Genomic DNA, 26,019 nt, shown 5'->3' on the forward strand with positions numbered 1-26,019 from the left:
CAAGATGGCATTAGTTATATTTTCTGGTGACCTATGTGGAATCTTGATGGTAGAGGTACATTCCTCCTGACCCTCTTTGATCTTTCAGTGGCCTTCACAACCATCTGCATGATATGCTTGTTTCTGGACCAGCTCAGGTGACTTGACTTTCTCAGTTTCAGTGGTTTTGGTGGGAGCAAAATGTTTGCTTATTTTTTATAGGTGTACACAGACCTATCCCTTCCCCTCATAAATTGTGAGGGGAAAGCTTTATAAATTTCAAAAGCAAACAAACACATTAAAATTATTATTTTCAGCTTGCAGCTCATGTCATCACTGATTATGAAGTCCACTCTGTTATCCAGTCAGGATGGATGACATGCCTTGTTGCATATTTCCGAACTACATTATATAACACTTCATACATTTGTTCAAATTGTTCAGAAACTAAAGACCACTGAATTGGCTTTAGATTCTGCTTGTGGGCTTCCTGAAGGCAAGTGCTTGGGTACTGAAAGAAAGAATACTAAAGAAAAAATTTGATCAGATTCAATAGTGCTTTTCTTACACCAAAAGTCAATAATTTGAAGGGGATAGAAAGAATGGAAGCCTTTCCCATCAAAGGTCATATAAAGAAGTCAAAACTGTTCCTGTAGAATAATCAACTTATTAAACAATAGGCAAGCATAAGGTCTATTTTCCCACAAGTCCAAACTCTGGTAACTGTTCTATGTCAATCGCTTTTTTAAAAAAAAAACTCGAGTCTGAGTGATGCTTATGAATGAGTAATGCGTAGTTATCTAAAACGAAAAACAGATTTTATTATCCAGGTGTCTATACATAAATGTGTGCACCTGCTTTTTTGATACGTGTCACTCAAGATAATAGAACAAACTGACATCAGTATCAAAGCAGAAATTATTTTCCTCTTCTACAAGGGGGCAAAAAGCTATTCTATCTTTTCATTTGCGTTTCAAGAATACTTTAAATAGAATGAAAATGTTTGTGTATCAGAGAGAGAGAGAGAAAGATAAATCAATCAAGCAATCATAATCAAATGTCTTTTATACCCATGGACAAACATGGGTATAAAATCTTGTTAGTTTCCAAATCAACATTATAGAATTCAAAATATAAAGATCCACAATAACTGATAAACTTTCTGGAACAAAATTAATATGAGGCATAATTTCTGTTCAACCAGGCAACTGTGGTATTTGACAACTACAGATATTCATTGTCCCTTGGCCTGAAACATTCTTCTTTGAAGAGCTAATTAGCTGCAATCTCTGAAAGATTTGATGCCAGATCTAGCCTTTCAATGCTTATTTTTCATTAAGAGCGTACATATACTCTTAAGAATGGATCCCTTCACTATTTAACATTTTCTGTCATGTACTCTTAGAGGAAGGAATAGGCTGAAGATATTCTGGAATGAAGTTGTCCCAAAGTTGCTTTTCCAAAAGGCAAATGGAGGGTTTTTTTTTTTCCCTTGAAGCTTCTTGGATGAGAAGTGAAATGTCTCCAAGGAAAAAATGAAGTCCAGTTGCCTTTTGAAAAAGCATCCTTAGGAAAGTCATGACCTGGATGACTGAGAAAATCCATAGATACTTGAATGAAGTTGTTTAATAAAATATTTCCACAACTGATTCTAACTAATAGAATCTTTTTTAATATCAAAATCTTTTCACTTATCTTTTAAAGAGTGTCAAAATAAATGCAATGGCAGTGTGCTTGATTGACCATAGATATTTAGATAGATATATTCTATAGATATATTCTACTTTTCAACTTTTCTAAATGATAATTGTTGTAAGAATATGGATTGTGTTTATATATTAGGTGAGCAGTTCACAATTTTCCACCATAGCCTAAATGTATTAATTCCTTTTTCGAATGTTAAATACAACATTTTGATGTATTCTAGGCAGTAAATGTCATACTTTGCCCTATAAAACATTGCAGTTAACTTCAACAATGAATCACCTGGTTTTTGTGTCTTCAGTCTTCCTTCTATTTCTAGCATAATTATACAAGATATAAATAAAGAGTACTTAAAGCATAATCCTATGCTTATCTTCCCAGTTGGAAATCTTGTTTTGTTCAGTGAAGTTCAGTCTGTAATAAATATGCTAAAGCTTGTACCCATCATTGCCATTTTTATAATACAAGATTCAGAATCTCCATGCTGTTGTTACAGAAAATATCATTTATAAAATTGAGATTAGGCAGAACATCTGCGGAAAATTTGTAGATAAAGATGAGCATCCTTGGGAACATTCTAGAACATCAAAAAAAAAAGAACATTCTATTTACCAAGCAATTTACTTTAAAAAGTTTACTTAAACAAAGCCTTTGAAAAGGAAATGACATTTATACAGTTCTACAAAGAAATTATTGGGTCTGTCATCTGCACCTCTATAACTGTCTGGTTTGGCACTACAACCAAACAAGACAGACATAAATTTCAACATGGTGAAGATAGAAAAAACAATTGGTATTAACCTGCCTTCCATTGAGGACCTGTATACTGCACAAGCCAGAAAGAGGGCTGTGAAAATATCTACAGACCCCTCATATCCTGGATATAAACTGTTTCAATAAAGAGCCCTCTTTGTGGGCATGCCAGCTGTCACCCCAGCCCAGCTTGACCACGCATGTATGCGTGCCTCCCACTGGCCAGCTGGTCTTTGGGTCTTGCCATGCATGCATGGGGGTGGGGCATATGTGCAGGGGGCAAGGCGCATGCCATGGGTGGGGGGCATGCTCAGAGGGTGCTCGCATTGCATTTTGAGGATTTGCTCCAGTTGTTTTGGGATTGCACCCAAGGTTCCAATGACTATTGGTACTATCCTTGCTTGCATTTGCCACAGTCATTCTACTATTTCTAGGTCTTTGCATTTTGTTATCTTCTCCAATTCTTTCTTTTCTATTCTTTTCTATTTTCTATTCTTTTCTATTCTATTCTAGGCACTGCCACATCCACTATCCAGACTTTTTTGTATTTTTTTTATCGACAATTGTTAAGTTTGGGGTGTTATGTGACAGTTTCCTGTCTGTTTCAATTCTAAAGTCCTAGAGCAATTTAACGTCTTCATTTTCTATGACATTCTCTATTTTATGGTCTCACCAGTTCTTGCTTGCAGGCGAATATTTCTTGCAGATCTTCCAATGCACCATTGTTGCTGCTTCGTCATGTTGTTTTTTGTAGTCATCTTCTTGAACCACTTACCAGGTGGTCCACTGTTTCTTTAGCTTCTTTGAATAGGCAGCACTTACTGTCTGTTGCTGTCCTCTCAATTCTGGCTTTGTATGCATTTATGCTTAAGGCTTGGTCTTGTGCAGCCAGAATTAGTCCCTCAGTCTCTTTTTTCAACTTTCCTGTTCTTAGCCATTGCCAGGTCTTGTTATCTGCTTTCCCTGCTTTTTTGTTTAAGTACTGGCCATACAGTGCTTTGTATTCCCATGCCTCTGTTCTGTTTTGTCATTTGATCTTTCTTGTAGGCAGTGAAACAGTGTAAGGACAAATAGTAGTGGTTCATAGTGAATCTTCTTGAAATATTCCTTTCTTAATATTAATCTCTACCACCCAGTCACTCACCATTGACCTGCAACTGTGTCTTCCATTGTTCCATCAACCTTTGTAGAATAGAATAGAATAGAATAGAATAGAATAGAATAGAATAGAATAGAATAGAATAGAATAGAATAGAATAGAATAGAATAGAATAGAATTCTTTATTGGCCAAGTGTGATTGAACACACAAGGAATTTGTCTTCGATGCATAAGCTCTCAATGTACATAAAAATACATTCATCAAGAATCATAAGATACAACACTTAGTGATAGTCATAGGATACTAAATAACCAATCAAATCATACTAGGAAACTAAATAAAACAATATAAATCGTAAAGATACAAGCAACAAGGTTATAGTCATAAGTAGGAGAAGATAGGTAATAGGAAGGATGAGAAGAATAATAGCAATACAGTCTTAGTAAAAGTTTGACAGTGTTGTGGGAATTAGTTGTTTAGCAGAGTGATGGCATGTGGGAAAAAACTGTCCTTATGCAATGCTCTATAATGTCGTTTTGAGGGTAGAAGTTGAAACAATTTATGTCCAGGATGTGAGGGGTTTGTAGATATTTTCACAGCCCTCTTTTTGACTCATACACGTCCTCAATGGAAGGCAGGTTGGTAGCAACTGTTTTTTCTTTTTTTAAAAAACAAAAAAGTTTTTTATTTTTTAAAACAAACAAACATTTAATACATCAGTCATTCCTTCCGTGTGACATCTCGGTATTGTCTCCAATCGTTCTTCTTTTTGTTATTTCTTCTGTCTTTGTTCTAATTGAATCATTTACAACAATTCATCACTAACAAAATATTCTGATTATGGCATTTTTATATATAACTATTAATTTAATTATTTATATCTCTTTTCTAACCAATAGTAAAATTGATTCCATATCTTAAAGTATTCTGAATCTTCTCTTTTTTTAATCATCAAAGTCAATCTATTCATTTCTGCACAATCTAATTTTTTTTAATTACTTCTCTTTCCAAAGATATTCTCTCTGCTTTCCAGTGTTGTGCATAAACAATCCTTGCAGCTGTTATTACATATATAATCAAATAGATATTTTCTCTGGTAATTTTTTCTGGTAGAATATCCAATAGGAACAGTTCTGGTTTTAAATCAATACATTGTTGCATCATTTCTTTCAGCCATATCTTAATTGTATTCCAATATTTTTTTGCCTCTGGACATGTCCACCACATATGGTAATAAGAACCTGGTAACTGGTGACATTTCCATCATTTAGCTGACTTACCTTTAAACATTTTTGCCAGTTTCTCGGGGGCATATGCCATCTATAAAATGTTTTTTTCAGCAGTTCTAATTATCCGTTGAAGTCTGTGTCTGTCTTGTTTGGTTATAGAGTCAAACCAGACAGTTACAGACTGAATACTTCCTCTGTAGAACTGTATCAGCAGCTCCTTAGTCAGTCTAAGCTTTCTGAGTTGGCGCAGAAAGAACATTCTTTGTTGTGCTTTTTTGATGATGTTTTTTATGTTAGGTATCCATTTTAAAATAAATAAATAAATAAATAAATAAACAAATAAATAAATAAATAAATAATTTTATTTCTATACCGCCCTTCTCCCGAAGGATTCAGGGCGGTGTACAGCCAATTTAAAAACACAAGACACAACAATAATTAAAAATTAAAATAATTAAATAGATTTGGCTGATTTAAAACCCTAAAAATTAAAATACCCCAATTTAAAATTATTATATTGACAGCCCTGCCTGGTGGAACAACAGGGTCTTCAGTGTGCAGCGGAACACCTGGAGGTCAGAGATCTTACGTATTTCCGGGGGCAGTTCATTCCACAGGGCTGGGGCTCCCACAGAGAAGGCCCTCCCCCTGGGTGTCGCCAGCCGACATAACTTGGCTGATGGCACCCTGAGGAGACCCTCTCTGTGGGAACGGACTGGTCGGTGGGAGGCTATTGGTGGCAGAAGATGGTCTCGAAAGTACCCGGGTCCTATGCCATGGAGCGCTTTAAAGGTGGTAACCAACACCTTGAATCGCACCCGGAAGACCACTGGGAGCCAGTGCAGCTCGCGCAGGAGGGGTGTCACGCGGGCACAATGAGTTGCGCCCATAACCACCCGCGCGGCCACATTCTGGACCAGTTGGAGCTTCCGAGTGCTCTTCAAGGGGAGCCCCATGTAGAGAGCATTACAATAGTCCAGCCGGGAGGTGACAAGGGCATGAGTGACCGTGCGCAAGGCGTCCCGGTCCAGAAAGGGCTGCAACTGGTGGATCAGACGAACCTGATAAAAGGCCCCCCTGGCCACGGCCGTCATATGCTCTTCTAAAGACAGCCATGCGTCCAGGAGGACACCCAGATTGCGAGCCCTCTCTGTGGGGGGCAAAGATTCACCCCCAATAATCAGCGATGGCACCTGCTGACTATATCGGGACGCTGGCAACCACAGCCACTCGGTCTTGGATGGGTTGAGTCTGAGCCTGTTCCTCCCCATCCAGACCCGCACGGCCTCTAGGCAGCGAGACATCACATCAAATCTTGAGATATGATAGAACCTAGAACCTTTAAGGTGTCTACTGTTGATACTGTGTTGTCTAGAAGAAGTGGTAGTATAGGAGGGTTAATAATAAACCTAAACCATTCTTTAGGTTTATTACAATCTTATTTTTTGGGGGAGATAGATATTCCATAGAAAGCTTTTAAAACAAACAAATAAACAAATTTTTGTTCTTTTGGAGTTTTACAAATTGTTATAAAACATTCCTTAGGGTTATTAAGACCTTACTAAAAAAAAGAAAAGAAAAGTATCATTTATCACCATCCCAGGTTCTCAACGAATCCATGGGCTTATTTTTCCTGACTGTTTAAAACTTCAGTTTAGTTATACTCAAAGTTTTGATGGACAGAAGGTCCCCTAGATGGATGCAATAAAGAATTTTCTACAAAAGACAGACTTATATTGTACCTTTATTCATATCTGAAAATCAGACAACCAAACAAATACAGATTTTAAAAAATAATGAAATAAAGAAAAGTGCACAGGTTCGTTAGGAAAACAAGTGAAGGAAAAATATTCAAAGTATACTTATTTATACTTTGAATATTTTTCCTTCACTTGTTTTCCTATCCAATTTGTATAGGGGGCCCTGTCAAACAAGTGAAAATGGGTGGAAAACAACCATAAAATCAATTATACAATTAAAAACAGAATATGACAAGCAAAATAAATACATAAACATATACATAGGTACATAAACATAAACATTTCCTGAGATAGTGTAGCTTTTCTTCATAGGTGGATCAAGGGCGGAGGGTAGAGGTCACAACTCCTCTATTTCTAGGTCTCCTGCATGGAAATAAAAGGTGAGGAAAATTGAAAGAAAGAGATATTGAAATTTGATATGTTTGCTACACAGGTGGAAAACATATACAGGTTTTCGATCTATGGGAGTTGCCCTCAACTTATGACAACAAGGGAGCTCAAACTCTGCATGATCAGTCATTACAGTTTTAAATCAAGTCACAACATGACCGAATTCTATTTTACAATTGTTTTTACAATTGTTAAGTGAATCATATGGTGGTAAATCCAAAAGCAAATTATCCAGTGGCTGGTTCCCTCCCCGTTTGTTTTTTTTTTTTGCCTTAAAACAATGAAAATATCTCAAACTGCAATCATGTAACCATTGGATGCTGCAAACGATTGTAAATTTGAACTTCTTGCCAACTACCCAAAATGTGATGACATTAGTATACGGTTGATATGACTCGTAACTAAGAAGACAGGTCATAAGTAACCCTCCCCCCTTCCCTTAGTGTTCTCAATAAAGTTACCTTCATTGATGTTTTTGTAGGTCATTCCAGCCTGCCAGATTTCCCTGGGAACATCAGGAAAGCCTGCTGGACTTCATTGAGCTATAAAATAAAGAAATGCCTGACCCTGTTGCCAAGGTTCTTGGAGAGTAATTCTCCTTCCCTTGGCCCATCACTCACATATTACTAGCCAGACATCCTTCCCAGAATTTCCTCAAGTGGATTGAGAGGAAAAAGACCACCACCCCTGTACTCTCTCTGGCACCTGGAGGGAGGTTATTTGAGGGTGGGGTCCCAAGAGCTGCGGGGGACTCAAAGGCTACAATTCATGTTAATTTAATTTTGCTATGTACATCGATCCTGGGATGATGGTTTCCACAGGAGAGGAGCTGGTTTATCGCTGGCAAAAACAGTTTCCCATGTGGGTCCATGTTCTGTGGAATTGACAAAGAAAAGACATGTTTTCTTAATTCTGAGAATCAAGAATCTCACTGCCAAAACACACTTGTGCAATTTATGATAGTGTTCCTTCAAGTTGCCATGGGATTTCTGGACCCTTACCTTCAGAATGAAAATAAACTGCTCTGGAAGACTGTCGGAGAAAGCTCCTCATTGTTAGGCCGAAGGCCTCCTCCAACAACTTCTTCTCCACCTGAAAGGAAACATAAGAGACAGTGCTCTTTCTTTTGGAGAACATTTTTCCATCCATGCAACACCAGAAAGGAAATCCCAGAAATGTTGGTTAAAGTGGTACCTCAGAAAGATCATCCTCTGTCTCCAAGGTAGACGTCCAGTAAAAAATGAAAAGGTCCATCAGCATGAATTCTATCGGTTCATCATTTCTGGTGTGATCTTGCTGTGGGATTAAAAGAAGGAAGAGACATCAGTGCCCATATTAATGAGCAAGCCTCAGTTTCATTTTTCCCATAAGAATAGGATAAGCTGGCTGGCTCAACTGAATGCCCTTCCTCTTCTTAATGACTGAGTACCCCAAACAGACTTTTCTCACCCACTATAAAAGAAACAAAACTGACCTGAGATCATACATATCTAGCAAGGCAGCTAATCCGGTCATGAAGCTGTGCTCCTGCAACAGAGCCTGCCAAGAAACAAAATTGGAGAGAATCAGAAAAGTCAAGCTCAACCAAGTTGCTCCAGAACATCTTCTTTGCCCCAGCCTGTTTTAACCTGCTATGTTGGTGCAACAGGTCGCCTTTCAGTCCAAAGGAAAATTGTTAAGGATCCTTTCGAGCTTTTGGTAAACCTTCTGAGAATTCGTAGTAGCTTTCTTCCTCTCCCTCTGATATCTCCCCATCCTCCTTGACTGCCACCCATTAACTCTTCCCCCTTCCCATCACATTTTTATTTCTGGGTGCTGGGACCCTCATTTGCGCACTTTTCTTAAGGTAAAACAGTGCAGTGATCGCACTGAGGACCTGGATTGGGTGATGCTCCTGTGCAATTGAAAAGTCCGGCTGTCAGTCAGGGCAGCTGACTCTCCCAGAGTCCCCAGTGCTCTTCCTTTTACAAGGAAAGCTTGAAACCCTCCTGAGACTCTATCCATCTTTTGCCCCACACTGAGATTGGGCAAAAAAAGGACTGGGATTGAAACCTGGAGGCAAAGCCCAGCGAAAGAAACCTCTACTTCTAAGGGGTACCTACTATTTGCTGTGTCTGTCTCCTCCTCTCAGAGACCACTTGCTTCAAGTATTGGCTCATCTCCTGGTCTCTTCTTATACAGGCCAGCTCTGATTGCGCTGCTTGGGAAAGGTTCTGTCTCTCAAAGAGGACCTTCTCTTTCCTTCAGCTATCATTTGTAGGAAAATCTGGGAAAGGAGACACAGAGGGTGGAATCATAGCAAAGTTTTAGATCTCCTCCAGATGAAGAAAAAACACTAAAATCAGCCCTTTGCAGCATCCTTCCCTCAGAGACCCAATTCAAAGGCTTTTGTGGTTGCTGGCTATGTCTATTTTAGGGGAAAGACCTATTGCATTCTCTATATCCTCCCTCTCCAGTTCCCAGTATATAGATAGGTTCCATTGAACAAATGTGAAGTTTCCCAGAAGAGTCTCATGGAAGCATAACAACTTGTGGAAAGCTAATGTGAATTCAGAAGCTTCATGAGGAAGGTTGATTAGAGGGCCAGGAGCAATTTGGTTCTGCCCAGCCCCTAAGTGCAACCTAAAATATAGGAAGAGGCAGAATGGCTTCTCTAGATGCTTTCAGAGAGGAGTCCAGTCCTAAAGGAGCTCCTTCCCTTTCCCTCTCCATCCCCTTCAACCCAAAGTATGTTCTCACCATGCTCCTCCACTTTATGGAGCTCAATTTCTATTATGATTTTTGTCTTTCTTGGGCCCGAAAGATTCCTGGTGTCCTCCAAGATGGAGGTTGAAGGACTTGCTGGCCTGGCATTCCTTCTCTTTGTCCTCCAACAGCATTGGAAGATTTCTCTGCAACGTTCTCAAAATCTCAGGAACCTAAGAAAAGGAATGGAAGGCAGTAAAACCCCTTTGCCAGACTCCACCTGCTCTACCTGCTCTGTGTCTGGGACAGAGGGAGCATCTGGGCAAAGAGAGAAGCTCCTTCTGTGTAAATCTCTGTGAAGGAGCCCAGTCCTGAGGGCCTCCCTTCCCTCCCTTACCCCTCTCCGTTTCCCCATTCCAGGGCAAAGGCTCATAAACAAACCTTCCACCTCCCAAACAAGAAAAGACATGGAGAAGCTCTTTAGAGCAGCCCTTCTGAAGACCTACTTACGTCTTCGAAAACATCTTGGCTCTCCTCAGTGACAACTGGCAGTTGGTGACCTTTGACCCTGGATGGATGAAGTCCTACAGCCAATAGAATTCCCAGAGGGCTGAAGGCCTCCTTTGGGATCTACCAAAGGATCTGCTCCACCTTTTCTGCATACACTGTTGGCAGCCAAAGATCTCTAGGAACCTACTAACAAATCTCTCAAGCTGCCTCTTTCTCACCTTTTGGTAGAGAAGCCAAAGCTCTTTGTATGTAGCCTGCCTTTTTCTACAGGAGCTCTATTAAGCTCTATGATTAAGCAAGGCTCACCAATGCAGCTTCTGGTCAACTTCCAGTCAAAATCAGTTCTTTTGCAAGGTGTGTGTGTGTGTGTGTGTGTGTGTGTGTGTGTGGGGAGAGAGAGAGAGAGAGAGAGAGAGAGAGAGAGAGAGAGAGAGAGAGAGAGGGAGAGAGGGAGGGAGAGAACTCTGCTGGGTCTAGAGTAAGCTCCCTCTGTTCTATCTGCTTAGGTGCAGATACCGTTTTCTGCATGCCAAACTATTTTTTTTAAAGTTTTGTTGATTTTCTATTGTTTACATTTTGTTAGTGGTTAATAAACATTGTGTTTTCTGGATGATTTTATTTCCTTAGACATACAAATTACATTCTTATTCTCCACCCCTTTTTTCCAACCACTGGTAAAATGAGTTCCCTGATTGATAATATTCTGTATCTTCTTTCTGTTTAATCTTCAATGTAAGTCTGTCCATTTCTGCAAAATCCAGTATCTTCCTTAATTATCTCTTCATCTCGTGATATTTCTTCATTTTTCCAATATTGTGTAAATATAATCCTCACTGCTGTTAATACATGCAATATTAATATATATATATATTATTTATAAATTTTTTCTGGTGTTATACCTAATAGAAAAAGTTCAGGTTTAAAATCTACATGTTTTCCTATTATCTTTTCTAGCCATTTATATATATTTTGTCCAAATTTTTTTTCTTTAACACAGGCCCACCACATGTGGTAATATGTGCCTGGTTTTTGGTTACATTTCCAATATTTGTTAGACATATTTTTAAACATTTTAACTAACTTAGCAGGTGGTAAGTGCCATCTATAAAACATTTTATATAAGTTTTCCTTATAAGAAGTTGTTAATTGTTAATTGATAGTTTCTTTCCCATAAGTTTTACCATTTCTCAAATATAATATATCTAAAGTTTTTTGCCCACTCTATCATTGTGTCATTTACTTATTCATCCTCCATTTTCTGATTTAGTAAAAAAACTAGGTGTCCATTTTAAGTCTTGAGATATGATAGAACCTAGAAACGTGAGGTCTCTACTGTTGATACTGTGTTGTCTGGTATTGTAAGAGGTTGACCCTGGTTACTCAGCCAACAGTCTTGATAGTCCATTTGTCAACAGATGCCTAGAAACTCCAAAACTTAGCACAGCTCTTGTTGAGCCAGGCAATGACTGATTTAGTACAGGATTCTGTAAATTATGTCTCATCCTATCATCATACCGTATCTAATCTGATGAGACCTGTCTGATATAGCTCTCATGTTCTTCAGAGCACACAAACCCCATATCTATGTCAAGATAATACCTCAGTAGGGGGTTATTTTTGTTATTATTGTTGTTTCATGACTTTTGGTGCATTTGTGTCAATCTTGAACTCAAATTCCTGGACCACAGTAGTCCCTGTTTCTTTTTTCTTCTTCTTCTTTTTCAGAGATAGTTTGCCCTTCCGTTCTTCTTCCTATGGTGGAAAGAGTGTGATTGGCCCAAGTTCATCCAATTGGCTTTGTGCCTAAGGCAAGACAAGAACTCACAGTCTCCTCATTTCTAGCCTGGTTACTACACCAAACTGGATCACCTCTCTTTCCCTGCTTCTCTTTCAAGTAAAAACAAAAACTGAACCTTGTATGACACTGCTTTTTGTCTGAAATGAGATTAGAAAATGTTTATTGAAAGCCTGACGAGCCCCTTGCTTATAGGAAGATATACTGGCAAGAATAAGTGACCCCAATTTTTTACCATTTTGATGAACATCTTGGATTGGATCCAACTTACTTTTTCCACTTGTTTTAGTGGGTGTAATGTAACCATGAGTATGCTTTCACTAAACATACAGCCCATAAACGGCATCCTTAAAAACGGAAAGAAACCTTTTGCTGGGTGCAGGCTTCCCTTAACTCTTATTACCATAAATAGATTTGCTGCAATTAATAAAATATTAAGATAAAATGGTGGCCCAAAGTCAAGTGCTACTCTGAAATCAAGACACAATTTTAAATAATAAATTCACTGAGAGTCTTCTTCATGCTGAATAAATTATAATAAAGATTGGTAACATTAAAACCTAATTCTAAAAATACTAATTATTTCTGCTACTTTTAATGGGATGTTTTCCTTCATCCTTTTATTACTCGTGACATTTTTCTTTCTTTACAAACATCGCCATCTACTGTTCGTCATAGTAGCCACAGATGAAACCAAATTCTATTGCAAGAATTTTTGCTAGCTAGCCTTATCGCCTGTTTTAAATAACAACATAAACTTAACAACATAAACTTTTAATTAATAACATAAACATTGCTTATTTGATGTAATTTGATGAGAAGGTAATTTGATAATTGCAGGATTATTTGCAAATATTCTCATTTGAAAGAAAGCTATCTTGAACGTCATATGAACTATTTGGATGGATAGCCAGCTCTTTAAATGCTATCCACTTCAGGATTAACTTCTGGATCATTTCATAAAAGACTGAACCTCTAAATATATGAAATCCCACCAGAGCAAATAAAGAAATAATAAAAATGCTAAAGCTGCTTTAGTAGCAAGAAATAAAGAAATTAATTAAGATGTTTCTTCAGGAATTGGAAAAATCCATGCAGGTATTGCAGAGATACAGATTAAGGAAAGTAATAAAGTGACTGTAGGAAGACAGCTTGAAGTTGATACAGAAATCAGATCTGGGGAAAGGAGGAGAGACACAAGAGTATCCCAAAGAGTAGAGACACAAGAAATGAAATTCAGAAGATCCAAGGTATGGAGCTACAAATGCAACCCACGTACAACATGGAGAAGAAAGGAAAGTTTAGACTTACAACACATCTAGAAAAAAATGAGAGAGGGTAAAAGACTCTACCTGTGATGACCCAGGGCTGGGCATGGAAGCAACACAGCTGGACCGAAGGCCTAACTCCCCTTTATTGCTCCAACTTTCCCCCCAAAGTCCCACCATTCACTGCAAGTCCAGGAGCAAAGCTCTAAACATGCACATCCAATAGTGCCTGGCTGCTGTTAGTCCAGAGGAGCAGCCCAGTTCTGAGAATAGCCACAGTTCAGGGAACTTGGTCCCAGGGAGTCCTTGTCACAGGAAGTGTTCACTGGGACTGCAGTAGAACCCGGAGCAGAACTGTGTCACTGCAAATTCACACTTAGCCAGGCCAGGCAAGCAAAGCAAAAGAAGACAAGCAAGGCAAGCAGGGCAAGGCTCAAAGTATCCAGATGTCGGTAACAACACATGAGGCTGGAAAAAGGCAATGTTTGTTCCCCACAAGCGCCCCTCCCAATGGCATCTCTTTAAATCTCATTCCCCACGGGAGCCTTGTGAAGAGGGGTGGGGTGCCCTCCTCCCGAGTCATTGGGTCGCCCTGTGCTGACTCAGCCTCCTCTCCATTTTCTGTGCTCAGCAATTGGGGGGAGGTAATGGTCATTGCCAGAGCTTCATTGTTCCTCTGCTCCACTGCCTGCCCTCTCTTCCCCGTTCACTTGGTCATCCTGCACCCACTCTTCTTTGCTGGCGACCCTTCCCCAGCCCGAGGGACCTGGGACTACCTCGTCCTGCTCCTCCGGTCGTTCTTCCAGGGCCAGAGAGGCCATGCCATCTTCCTCTGTCGCCCCTAGCTCCATCTCATCCTCCTCCGTGGACCCAGGCTCCGACGGGACCATGACACTACCCTAGAAAGAGGCAGCCTAACCATATAAAAGGAATAAGAGATAAATGTTTAAATGGAAAGGTAAAAAAGATTCTTAAAGGTAAGTCCTTGACTTCCAACCACAACTGAGCTCACAATTTTGATCATACATTGTGACATTCATAAAGTGGGTCATCACTTGACTGTGCCCAATTTTACAACCTTTTTGTGGCAGTTGTTAAGTGAACACAATGGTCATAAAGCAAATACCATGGTTGTTAAGCAAACCTATTGCTTGTTAAGGGGCCAGACCCTTTGTTTTCAGAAACCATGTTTCTGTTTCTGGGATGGGGGGAAAGTAAATTGCAGTCATATGACTGTAGGACATTGCAGATTGCTGTAAATGCAAGTCAGTTGTTGGGTGCCCAAAATATGGTCATGTGACCATGGGTGGTGCCTGGATATTTTACTTTTGAATCCTAGTTTTAAGTCCCTATTCCGAGGTCCATCATAACTTCAAACAGTCGCTAAGCGACTGGTCATAAATCAAGAATTACCTGTATTATTATTTTTTAAATCAGATTGTCCGGAAGGGAGAGAGAAATAATCCCTTAAAGCCTCTGCTAATTTGAGACTTGGGAGCCTACATTTTTAAAGTAAATTATTAAAAAGCTGGAAGGGATCTTCCTTGGATAATATGTGAGATAGCTAGCTCTTTAACCTTAAAATAGTTTCTGTGTTGAAACATATCTGAGATCCAGTTTCAAATCCTCATTCATCTAAATCATATGTTGTGTATTTTTCCCCAGAATTGCCAGGGGTTTTAATAATAGTTCTAACAACAGTTCTAACACATGCACATTGAAAAATGCTATATAGGTATCCTTCGTCTTATAACCATTTGTTTAGTGGTTACTAAACAGCACTGAAAATAGCAACTTACATAAGTTTTCACACTTACAACCATTGCAGCATCCCCATGGTCATGTGATCAATATTCAGATGCTTGGCAGCTGGCAGTGGTGGGTTTCTGCCAGTTCAGCCCGGTTTTGGGCGAACTGGTAGTGGCTCTGCCTACCTGCCCGACATCATCACGGACACTCTGTGCATGCACAGAAGGTTCTGTGCCTGTGCAGAAACGCCATGCATGAGTGAAGTGTGCACACACATGTGCGCGCTCCCGGTTCCGAACCACTAGCAAAGGTAAGAGGCACCCACAACTGGCAGCTGGCATATATTTATGATAGTTGCAGTGTCTCAGAATCATGTGACTACCTTTTGTGACCTTCTGATAAGCAAAGTCAATGGGGAAACTTCTGAACAGTAAAATAGTCCAGATTAATCCCAGATATTGAGTGACATTAGGATTGTCCAACAAAAAGACTTGTCTAGGAGCACCTTAAGAAAATAATGGGGATAATTTGTGTTTCTTCTCAAGATTATTATAAACTGCTCTACGATTCCATAATAGTCTTCATTTTCTTAAAAATTCTATGTGAAACCAGAGAGAAATCAGCTAAGAGATCTCAAATGAAATGGCATTAGCATTCAGATGTTATGAAGTCCTGGTGCTCATTTTCGACCCACTTCTCACAGGAAAACTTCTGCTACCATCAGACTGTGATAGTCCAGTAAGGAATTAAAGATAGGCCAGAGATAGAATGGACTTTGCAGCCTTTCTGAAAAAGCTAAATATGCACCTTTAGAATCATGTAGAAATTCCAATGGAAAAGCAAGGGTTAATGGCCAGAAATGATTTTTAACTTGTAGGAAGTTAGCACCCACCCCTTTCCTGGAAGAATGAAATATTTTAGGAAATATTAAAAAGGCAGAATATTATATTTCCCTGGATGAGAAATGGAGAAACATGTTTAAAGACAAAGCAGCTTCCTGCCTCCCCCCCCCCCCACACCTTTGTTAATGGGCCAGAAGCAGAAACTCAATCCTTTGTAAAGGACCATCATCTGCAACACAATAGGCATCTAGGATAGAAACTCACCACATGGCACCTGGGAAGATTACATCAGTCAGCAAGGCTAGCTAAGACCCTCACCCCCTGGGAGTCTGACAACCAATCAGGATACTCTTTCAGGGCCCCAGGAAGTTCAAAGCCAGGGAAAGCATAAAAACCTGGGGACTCGCTGTATCTCACCCCTTTTCTGTTCAGGAATTCAAGCCATGTGATCATGTCCACCATCAAACCATCTTTCCAGTGTCTTTTTCCCCACTTGGAGCTGAACCCAGAAGGATATTTCTTCCCACAAACTAGTTTATGTGGAAGGTACAGGTGTTGTATCTGTAATGTATTAATAACTGTAATAATAACTAGGCTGTGATCCTCTAGAATATAAACCAGTGTTGGAGAATATAAACCAGTGTTCCTCTCTGTTCTGCATAAACCATAGTTTATGTCAAACCATAGTTGGAGTATTGTACCCATTTAGGAAAGATATGGATAACTTTAAACATACCGAAAAGAGCAACCAAAGAAGAAGATATAAAAGAAGAAAGATATGAGAAATGCGCAAGTTTGAAGAAAACAGTGGTGAGATACAATAATTACTGTGCTGAGAGGTTATAAATCTCTAAGTTTATGCATTGACCAGCGAAGCGAAGGGAGGCTGCGCTGTTAAACATTCTTTATTAGCGCGCCCAATAGCGAAAAAGACAAATTCAGATCGCTCGCAGAACTTCACTTCGCCAAGAGCGCATGCGCACCTTTCCTGTTCTGTAATTTCCGGGTTACAAATGAAAGAGTGAAAAGGGCTAGAACGTCTTGGTAGGAGAAAGGCAGAGGATTTCGTTGCGGGTTCGCGCGTGGGTCCGGGGAAGGACCGTTTCCCCCCCCCCCCGCCTTTCTTTACGCATCTTTCCCATTAAATGTGGGTCCGGATCAAGCGCCATGCCTCTGGAAGTACTGAGTGGGTCCCTTAGGGTGGTAAAAAATTCTCTGCCCAACCACCTACAGAAAGTCGATCTCGAGCATTTGCAGCTGGGGCGCGATTATACGAACCAATACATCCAGGTAAAGGCAGTTCATGCATTTCAGAGGCATTTCCAATGCCAGCCTTGAAATACGGGTAGAGTTACGGGCTGCAGAAAAGTTGCTCTGCCTCTAGTTTTCCGACATAAAACGTGGTCAAGGAGAATGGGGTATATTTAATGTTTATTTTAAAAAATGGGTTTATTTATCCATTGGGACGGATTCCCAAATAAATGGATGCAATTTGTCTTCCTAAAACAGCCCACTTGCTAAGGAGGATTGTCCTTTGAGCGTTGCCCCAAATGTCAGGGAGATAGATGTATCTTTGGAATTCCAAAGCTCTGAATTTAATCAGAATCAGAATAATTTAAGAAGACACTTGGTTGATACCTAGGATGCTGGCAGCAACCCGTATCAACCATTAGCACCAGTCAATCGTATTTATGACACTTTTTTAAATGTTCAGTTGACTTGAGTTTCATGTTTAATGAATAAAAGAGATAATGTCATTGTCATCGGGTCACTTGGTACCATGTGCAAGAATTTTACAAAACACATTGCAGCTTTCTACAATAACATCAGCGGAACTGCAAAAAACTGCGCTACTTGGAACATCATATATTTTAAGAAGATACTTGGTTGATACCTAGGATGCTGGCAGCAACCTGTATCAACTATTAGCGCCAGTCAATGGTATTTATGACACATTTTTAAACAATCAGTTGACCAAGTTTCATGTTTTGTGAATAAAAGTTAATAATAATCTTTAATATTACAAAACAATATCTACCTATTCCAGGATCTTGGGCAGGACTCAGTGGGTAGACAAAGATCCAGTCTGAAAATCTAGCTAACTTTATATACAAGTATAATATATTACATTATATGCCAGCTGACTCTCAGCATCTCTGGGTGGTTTACCCTTCCTCTCTTGTGACTAGATACCCTACACCCTCTTGTAATAAGCATTAGGTTCAGCCAAAGTTAAATCTCGTGTGTGTTTTAGTCCTACAAAATGAAATACACAGTATCTGTCTTGCATTGCTTCAGTTTAAATCTAGTCGCTGTTAAAATAGGTATCTCTTTTCCTGATCTTGAATAATACCAATTCCTGTGGGGGGGAAAAAGATCCCAAACCTAGACTATTTTACACAAGCAACTTGGTAATTCTAAATTGGATCTTTGACACGAAAACATGGTTTTTCAAATTGGTCTCTTATCCTTAGGATTTGCCCAAATTAACCTCAGTTTAAGAACCACAGGTCTAATATATAGATATTTAGAAATAAACAGGGATTTTAAGTGAACCTTTTCCACATGGGAATCCATATGATCCATTCATGTTTTAATTTTAACTTTTATTTTTGTTTTTTATTTCTTTTTCTGAAGACACACAGGCGCCTTCTGAAGGCACAATCCTAGGCGATATTACTCTATTGTGGGTATATAATATACAACTTAATTTGACTGATACAGAATTACAGCTTGAGAAATCTTTAGAATATAAAGCTAACAGTGCTGGAATAAAAACCTATCTGGTGAATTATTAGGACTTTTTAAAAAAATAGTTTATAAAGTCTCCTAGCCATTTTTTTAATTGGTAAACCATATCAGAAGGTTTTTTCTTTTTATACAATATAGAATGATTTCTATGCCTGTCAGCAATTTTTTGTTGGAAAATTGGAATAGTTATTCCAATATAAAGAGAAGGTGTGTTATGTTATATCACCTACTGTATGTGATTCAAGGTACAATAATATGTATTGGGCCTGTTGTTGACATTTTTAGTTACAGATTCCAGTCTTTCTTGGGGATCTTTGCTTTTCCTTGATGTTGAACAAGTATTTCAGTTGCTGTTTACATACTATTTATGTTTATTCTGAGGAAAACCTCTGCAGAAAAATCATGCAATCAGACTTCATTGGTATTCATATATACAGCGTGCATGACATTATGCCAAAGATGATGTGTTTTTCATTGCTGATAATGGGTGAACTGAAAACTACAAAGTAAAAAGGAGCATTAGGAAGAGCCACAGGAGTTTTGTAAGAAAAATATTTTAACTCAATTTTATCAGTTTTACAAAACGCTTTCAAAGTGGCCAGCAACGTAGTTCTATGTCTGCTCAGAAATAAATTCCACTAAATTCATTGATACCTATTACAAGGTTAGTGAAGTTAGGATTGTAGCCTGAATGGTCGTCATCATCCCAATCATAATACTTATTGTCAATGGTCCACTGTGTAAATACTGGCTTGAAGGGAAATGAAAATTATTTTATCTAACTGTATTGAGTTCCTCTGAGAATTGCTTGTGGCAGAGAAGTGATGATGTTGTCTTGCCAGCTTGTATTTGCCTTATATTTATATTTTTAGGAACATTCTCTTAATTTCTCTGCCTCTATAAAATCCCCTATATCTCTTTAGTTAGTATTCTAGAAATATTTCAAAGGGATGTGGGAGATAATATTGTCTAAAGGTATAGTTTTAAGTTCTGAATATGTTGATATGTATAAAGTTTCAGAATTAGGGTATTTTTCTCTGTTTTAGGGATCATTTGTTACGTCCTATCAATTGATTAATCTTGGAAATGGAACACCTTTCTTCAAGATAGTACTTCAAGGTATTTCAGCACAATGAGTACTGTATTCTCATGATTATATTCTTGCTTAGGTTTATGAAACAAGGTGTGTATTCAGCATGGATGATGTGGGTGAGAAATAACAACAGCAGTGAATGATCACAGAACATTTATATAGTTCCTAAGGGAATGGGTACAAGTTCTATTGTGCAGTCTAAATAATGTAAATATTGCTTGATATGATTTGAGAACAAAAACTTTCCAAACTATGAATCTTGCTTTTTAGTATTTGTTCTCGGTGCCTACCTGTAAAGCAGTGGTGAATTTTTTTTTTCTGCTGGTTCTGTGGGCGTGGCTTGGTGGGCATGGTGTGGCTTGGTGGGCGTGGCAGGAGAAGGATACTGCAAAATCCCCATTCCCTCCCCATTCCTGGGGGAAGGATATTGCAAAATCTCCATTCTTACCCCATTCTGGGACCAGCCAGAGGTGGTATTTGCCAGTTCTCCAAACAACTCAAAATTTCTGCTACTGGTTCTCCAGAATCTGTCAGAACCTGCTGAATAGCACCCCTGCTGTAAAGTGAAACAAGATGAGCATAATTTTGCTTGTAGAAAGACTTGGGGGACAGTAAATTCTTTAAGCATCCTTTCCTATTAAAAATGTTCTGGAACCTACTGCATATAAAGGAGTGTTTTCTTAACAGTCCAGGGTTTCCTTCACACTCTAATTAGAAATAATCTGGTATGCTTAGTCATAATATTGGCAAATGCGGGAGCAGGAGGTGTTGTATTTAGAGATATGCAAATAGTGATACTGTGATATTTATCTTTTCAGAATCAGAAAACTCATCTTCCAGGAATAGCAGCATCTATATTTTAATATTTGGGAAACTGGCAGAAGATTGTGCCAAAGTTGTCCAACAAGGGGTAAGGGATTTTATTTTTCTTGTTAGTAATATTAATATAGATTGTATATCTATTTTACCCAATTGATACATGTGGTATTGCAACACCAACCTATGTATCTTTATTTTAATTAATCAGTGTTCATTGTCATTTTCCACAGATTTCTTGCTGGTTTTCTTCTTTTTGCCTCATCTTTTTTAAAAATTTTGCATGGTAGTATGATGAATGTTAAATTTTTTTTCTTTCAGTTGGCTTCTAATGGTCTTACAACCATTCACATTTATAATTTTTGCAGACATGTTTTTTAGACAGACCATTGTAATCCAACACCATTTCTGTTTGCTCTAAGTGAGCATCTATTGAAGCTATCCAGCTCACAGAATTTCATATGTAAAAAAATATGGGCTATTCTATACCAAAACCAGGAAAGATTCTTCTGTTATTTCTACCGGTAAGACAAGATTTAAGGCTATATGTCAATCTGAGCAACAGCATCATTATCTTAATATCCTGAAATCCAAACGTATGTTGCTTTTGTAGAACAGACAGTTGGCAAAATAATTTCTGCTGTTCAGGTGCACTTTTATGAAAGTTACAGAATCAATAAGGCCCTCATTGATTTCCTCATCTACTATCTAAGCAGATTAATCTGTTAGTACGAAATTAGAACTATACTATTGAAAAAACAATGCATTAAATTCTGTGTAACCTACTATTAAGAATAAGAACATAAAATGATTTTGAACTGAGTTTGACTCCTGGTAATTCCTTGGACACATCCATCTGGTATTAGCAACGTTTAGGTATGGAATAAATATTTTCAATAAATACATTTCTATAAAAATTATATCTTTGAAGTATGGAATTGGAGAGAAAATCTACTTTGCCAACTCTAATTCAATCCTTCTTCTATAAGTGTCCCAGAATGGATGAAAAAGATGAAAACTAACAAAAACAAAGTTGACATCAATAAAGCAGCTTAAGAAACAGCAGAGGCAAATACTCATTTGGAAAAAAATAAATTGGCAGTTTTTAAAGGAATATAGATGCAGAACAAAGTGACAAAGTATAGAATGGAACGGAGTGCTAATACTAAGAAAGTATGAATAGAAACATCACTAATGGTTTAAGCAACAGCTATTGTCAAAGGCTCCAATAGGTGATTTTTAAAAGTTGCACAGATTCATATGAATAGAATGAATTGCAGACTCTTCAAGGAACCTTGTCAAAAGCCATTAAGAGCTTTAAAGCCTATAGCAAGAGCACTGACTTTTTCTAAAGAAAAAATGTGGGCAGCCAAGTCCACTGATAAAATAAAGAGCTTGTGTGATCCAAATAATCTGCCTGTTTTAAAATTGTAGCAGCTGCTTCTGCATTTATTGACATCTAGTAGCATTCAGTGTCAATTCAACAGAGATCATGTATGGATTTATGGTCAAGTAAAACAAGCTGATCAAGGATCTTTTTTCTAATTGTTAAAGCCGTCATATCTTTTTTCAGGCCTACTTTAGCTTTGGAAACTGCAAAACAATTCTCTAAATGGCATGGGCCCGGGGTACTTGCAGGATCACCTCCTACCGGCCTCCCACTGCCCAGGGCTGCCCTCCTTCGGGTGCCGTCAGCCAGACAATGTCGGCTGACGGCGCCCAGGATGAGGACGTTCTCTGTGGCTGTACCGACCCTCTGGAACGAGTTACCCACCGGGCTCCAGAGGGCCCCTGATCTCCGTTCCTTCCGCAAAGACCTGAAGACATGGCTTTTTAAGCAAATTGTCTGATTCTGTTTTGGGAGTTTTAATTAATTGTGGGATTTTAATCAAATCTTTTAATCTTATTTATTATTGCTGTTTTATTGTGATTTTATTGTTGTGAGCCGCCCCGACTCCTTCGGGAGAAGGGCGGCATATAAATTTAATAAATAAATAAATAAATAAATAAATAAATAAATAAATAAATAAATAAATAAATAAATAAATAAATAAATAAATAAATAAATAAATAAATAAATAAATAAATAAATAAATAAATAAAAAAAAAGATGTGCTCTTCCAAAGCACTTCTTTCAAGGATCAACAGATCCCTCTTATTCATTTGTTTAGTTTTTATTTATTTTTTAATGTGTTGCAGTACTCTTGAAGACTGTTTGTAACATAGCCCATAATAGGTCTTTGGCAGCGTATCAAAGAAGATACAGGTGGTGTTTACTAGCCTTATCCGAAGGACTGTGGCAGACTTCTGTTGGACTATTTATAAACTCTTGGTAACTCAGTACGTGCTGTGAATGAAAGGAATTCACAGCCGTTAAAATAAAGGGGGTTTTGGGACTAATTGTGTGCTTTTTACTATATCAGGAAGCCTAGGTCAGAACAATCACTACAGAAGTTTCCAGGAGCCAAGTCTGGTTCAAAGGCACAAACACATACACACACATACTGATACACACTTTTTTTTGTAATGCGTAAATGATTTGCTAGTTCTTTTTCCTGACTTGGGCCCATCCTGAGAAAATAAAATGTAATTGAATAATATTGAAATCAGTGGCACTTCTGCATGAGTCCATCACTTTCAATGGCATGTGCATATACAATTTGGTGAAAAAATATCCACCTCCCCCTTTGGATTTTCTAAACATTTGCATTTCTTTTCCATTGAAAGCTACGAGAGCTTTACGCCCTCCCAATATTATAAGTCAGTCTGAATGAACGAATTAACAGCAAAGTGCAGTTGGTTTCATAAAGTCATCTGCAAGCAATATGACATTGTGAAAATGTAATTGACCCTTTAAATTGAGCATCTGGTTGCACCAACTTTGGCTTCAAGAATTACAAAACACTTCTTTTCTCATCAGATTCAGTGGCAGAGGTACACAAAAAAGCTAAAAGGGAGTAAATACTTTTTCACAGAATTGTTTCCAAGTCCATTAGACCTACAACCTCTTTTAATGTCAAACATCAAAAATGATTTATACTGTACTGACACTGGAATAAGCTCTGTCACTACCCTGGAGATATTAGAAAATATTTTCTATTTTTCTGCCTCTGTGTGTGTATGCATAAGAGAGAGCTTTTAAGAAATTTCTGGGTTACTTATTCTGATAAGCTAATATAGTTTGGCTCAGATTGACTTCATTTCATCGTCACTTGCAAGTATTATTATATTATTTCTCCAGTGGAGTTTTCAGGTTATTGACATTTAAAATACTGTTTAGAAAGCATGCAATGGAAAGCTTCATTACAAAAGTCACTCTTCATAATGTGACATTTTTAACTTTATGACTATTTGGCTTTGAGTTAATACCATGTAGGCTGAAAAATATATGTGTATATTTGTATTTATATTCATATTCTGATTTATGAAATATATTGGTGAAGGGGTCTTTTATTAAGAATTGACTTTTTCAAGAAACATTTTTAATTTTTTTATTTGCACTTTTTCTTTTTCGGGCATTCTATTAGTTTTATCTTTATTATGATAAAAACCGACTTTTTCAAGAAACTTAATGTTTTTATAATTATCTTATTTAAGTGACTCATCGCTTTCATACTTGCACATTTCTACATCTGATTTTTTTTTTAGCTTAGTCTTATTTTGCCTTATTTCCTCTTTAATTTAAATGGTTACTTTGCTTACCATACCAGTCAGAAACAAATATGTGAAATAAACATTTAAACATCTTTCCTAGCATGAAAAAAAAATTACATGTATTTCTTGGTTAAAGTGGGTTTTATTTTAAAATCCCCATATATAACATGTGTAGTTACAATTATATAGACATCATTCAGACTGATATTTGTACTTCAAATTTCTGCTGTTCAGTTTTTCTGTTACCCAATTCTACCAAATTGTTACTACATCAAGGTTTCTTAACCAATGATAATCTGCAAATCTATATTCTATGCAATCCATTCTCCTTCATCTGTATTGTATTTTTTTTCTTATTGCATTTATTTAAAGCTCCTCTGTTTTTTAACATGCATTTTCTCTTTGTTAAAGATTTTAATATATGGAGACACTATTCATCTTAAAATGGGCAGTTTTATGTCTCATTTTATTCATTTTAGCGTTTTTCAAAATTATAGCAATAGCACTAGTATTTAGACTCATATACTGCTTCATAGCACTTTACAGCACTCTCTAAGCCAGGGCTGTCAAACTCCTGGCCTGCGGGCCGGATGCGTCACGTCCCAGGCCCACACCCGGTTTTGCGAAGGGGGAAAAAAGTCCTGATACATCACGTGATGTCTCCATGATGACGTGAGTTTGACATCCCTGCTCTAAGTGGTTTACAGAGCCAGCATATTGCCCCCAACAATCTTGACTTCTCATTTTACCGACCTCGGAAAGATGGGAGGCTGAGTCAAGCTTGAGCCGGTCAGGATCAAACTCCTGGCAGTGAGCAGAGTTTGCCTGCAATATGCATTCTAACCACTGTGCCACTACGCTCTTATTATCAGCATCTTTTTATCATTTTTAAAAGGTAGGGATAAAAGATGTGATGTAAATGGTATAACAATAGTGACAGATATAGTAACATGGTAATTGGCTATATATTTTTTTGTTTTCAATAGGATATCATCATGGTGGCTGGATTCAACTTGACAAAGTCCACTAATGATCCCAGTAGGCATGGGTGTCAGGTGGAAGTGTCTGAAGAAGCCAGCTCAACAATCTATGTACATTGAGCAAGGTTTTTTTTTCTCATTCTCTCCATTTACACTTAATCTCTAGTTGATTTAGGCAGTGATTTTAAAAGATGACTGTGGTTATTAAAATTAATTAAGATCTTTTATGATGATACATAAACTTGTCCCTTTCGTACATTAGAAACTGCCAGGTAGAAACCAGTTACGTTGCTTAAAAGTATTTCAAAGTTACATCTCTGTTTTATATTTTTCCTTTCTAGTAAATAAGAACACTAGTGGTCATTATCAATAGATAACACAAAGAATGAAGAAAGAATAATTTTAATTTATACATGATGTTTTATATTGTTTTTATGATGGCTGCTGGGAGTTTTTGAAGCAGAATGCAAATAAATAAGTATGGAACTAAACAAAAATACTAAAACCAATATAAATTTTATAGTTGCTTTAAAAGGAGTATTACTGTATACTATTAGAATGTTGTGTATCTCTGATATAGATTTAGATATATTAGTTACAATATCAAATAATGCTATATTTCTGGATCTTTAAATCTAAATACCTAAATTATAAAAAATCTGAATTTCTCATTGTCCCTTATTGTAAATAAGTGTTATAGAAGAAATAAAATCCCTAGGTAGGATTACAGTTATATTGGCTTAGTGAAGATGTTCCTAATTGGTAGGATATGCTTAGGGTTATGTTTTCAAAATAGTAAATTGGCAGTGAATCTATTTGCAAAGTAATATTTTATTTTAGAGAATGAACAATGATGAACAAGAAAATGACATCTCATTCATGAGATCATTTTCATTTTAACCTTCCATAGCACCTGAAATAAATATCCATTTCTGATATAATACTTAATTTAGTGTTTAAT

At 37.7% G+C, this 26,019-nt stretch overlaps 1 protein-coding gene across 2 annotated transcripts in view; it reads left to right on the forward strand.

Moving 5' to 3' along the window:
- The first annotated feature begins 16,810 nt into the window (after positions 1–16,810).
- The window catches only part of POT1 (protection of telomeres 1), a 55,950-nt gene continuing 46,741 nt past the window's right edge, over positions 16,811–26,019 (forward strand). For both annotated transcript variants that reach the window (XM_070946837.1, XM_070946836.1), the window contains exons 1-4: positions 16,811–17,054; positions 19,562–19,634; positions 20,427–20,518; positions 25,065–25,169. In XM_070946837.1, coding sequence (XP_070802938.1) covers positions 16,932–17,054; positions 19,562–19,634; positions 20,427–20,518; positions 25,065–25,169 — 393 coding nt within the window. In that variant the 5' untranslated portion in view covers positions 16,811–16,931. The remainder of the gene's footprint in view (positions 17,055–19,561; positions 19,635–20,426; positions 20,519–25,064; positions 25,170–26,019) is intronic.

This window comes from Pituophis catenifer, unplaced genomic scaffold, assembly GCF_029215685.1.
Source record: "Pituophis catenifer annectens isolate HBS135680 unplaced genomic scaffold, rPitCat1.0.hap2 SCAF_7, whole genome shotgun sequence".
In the NCBI taxonomy this organism is placed as follows: domain Eukaryota; kingdom Metazoa; phylum Chordata; class Lepidosauria; order Squamata; family Colubridae; genus Pituophis; species Pituophis catenifer.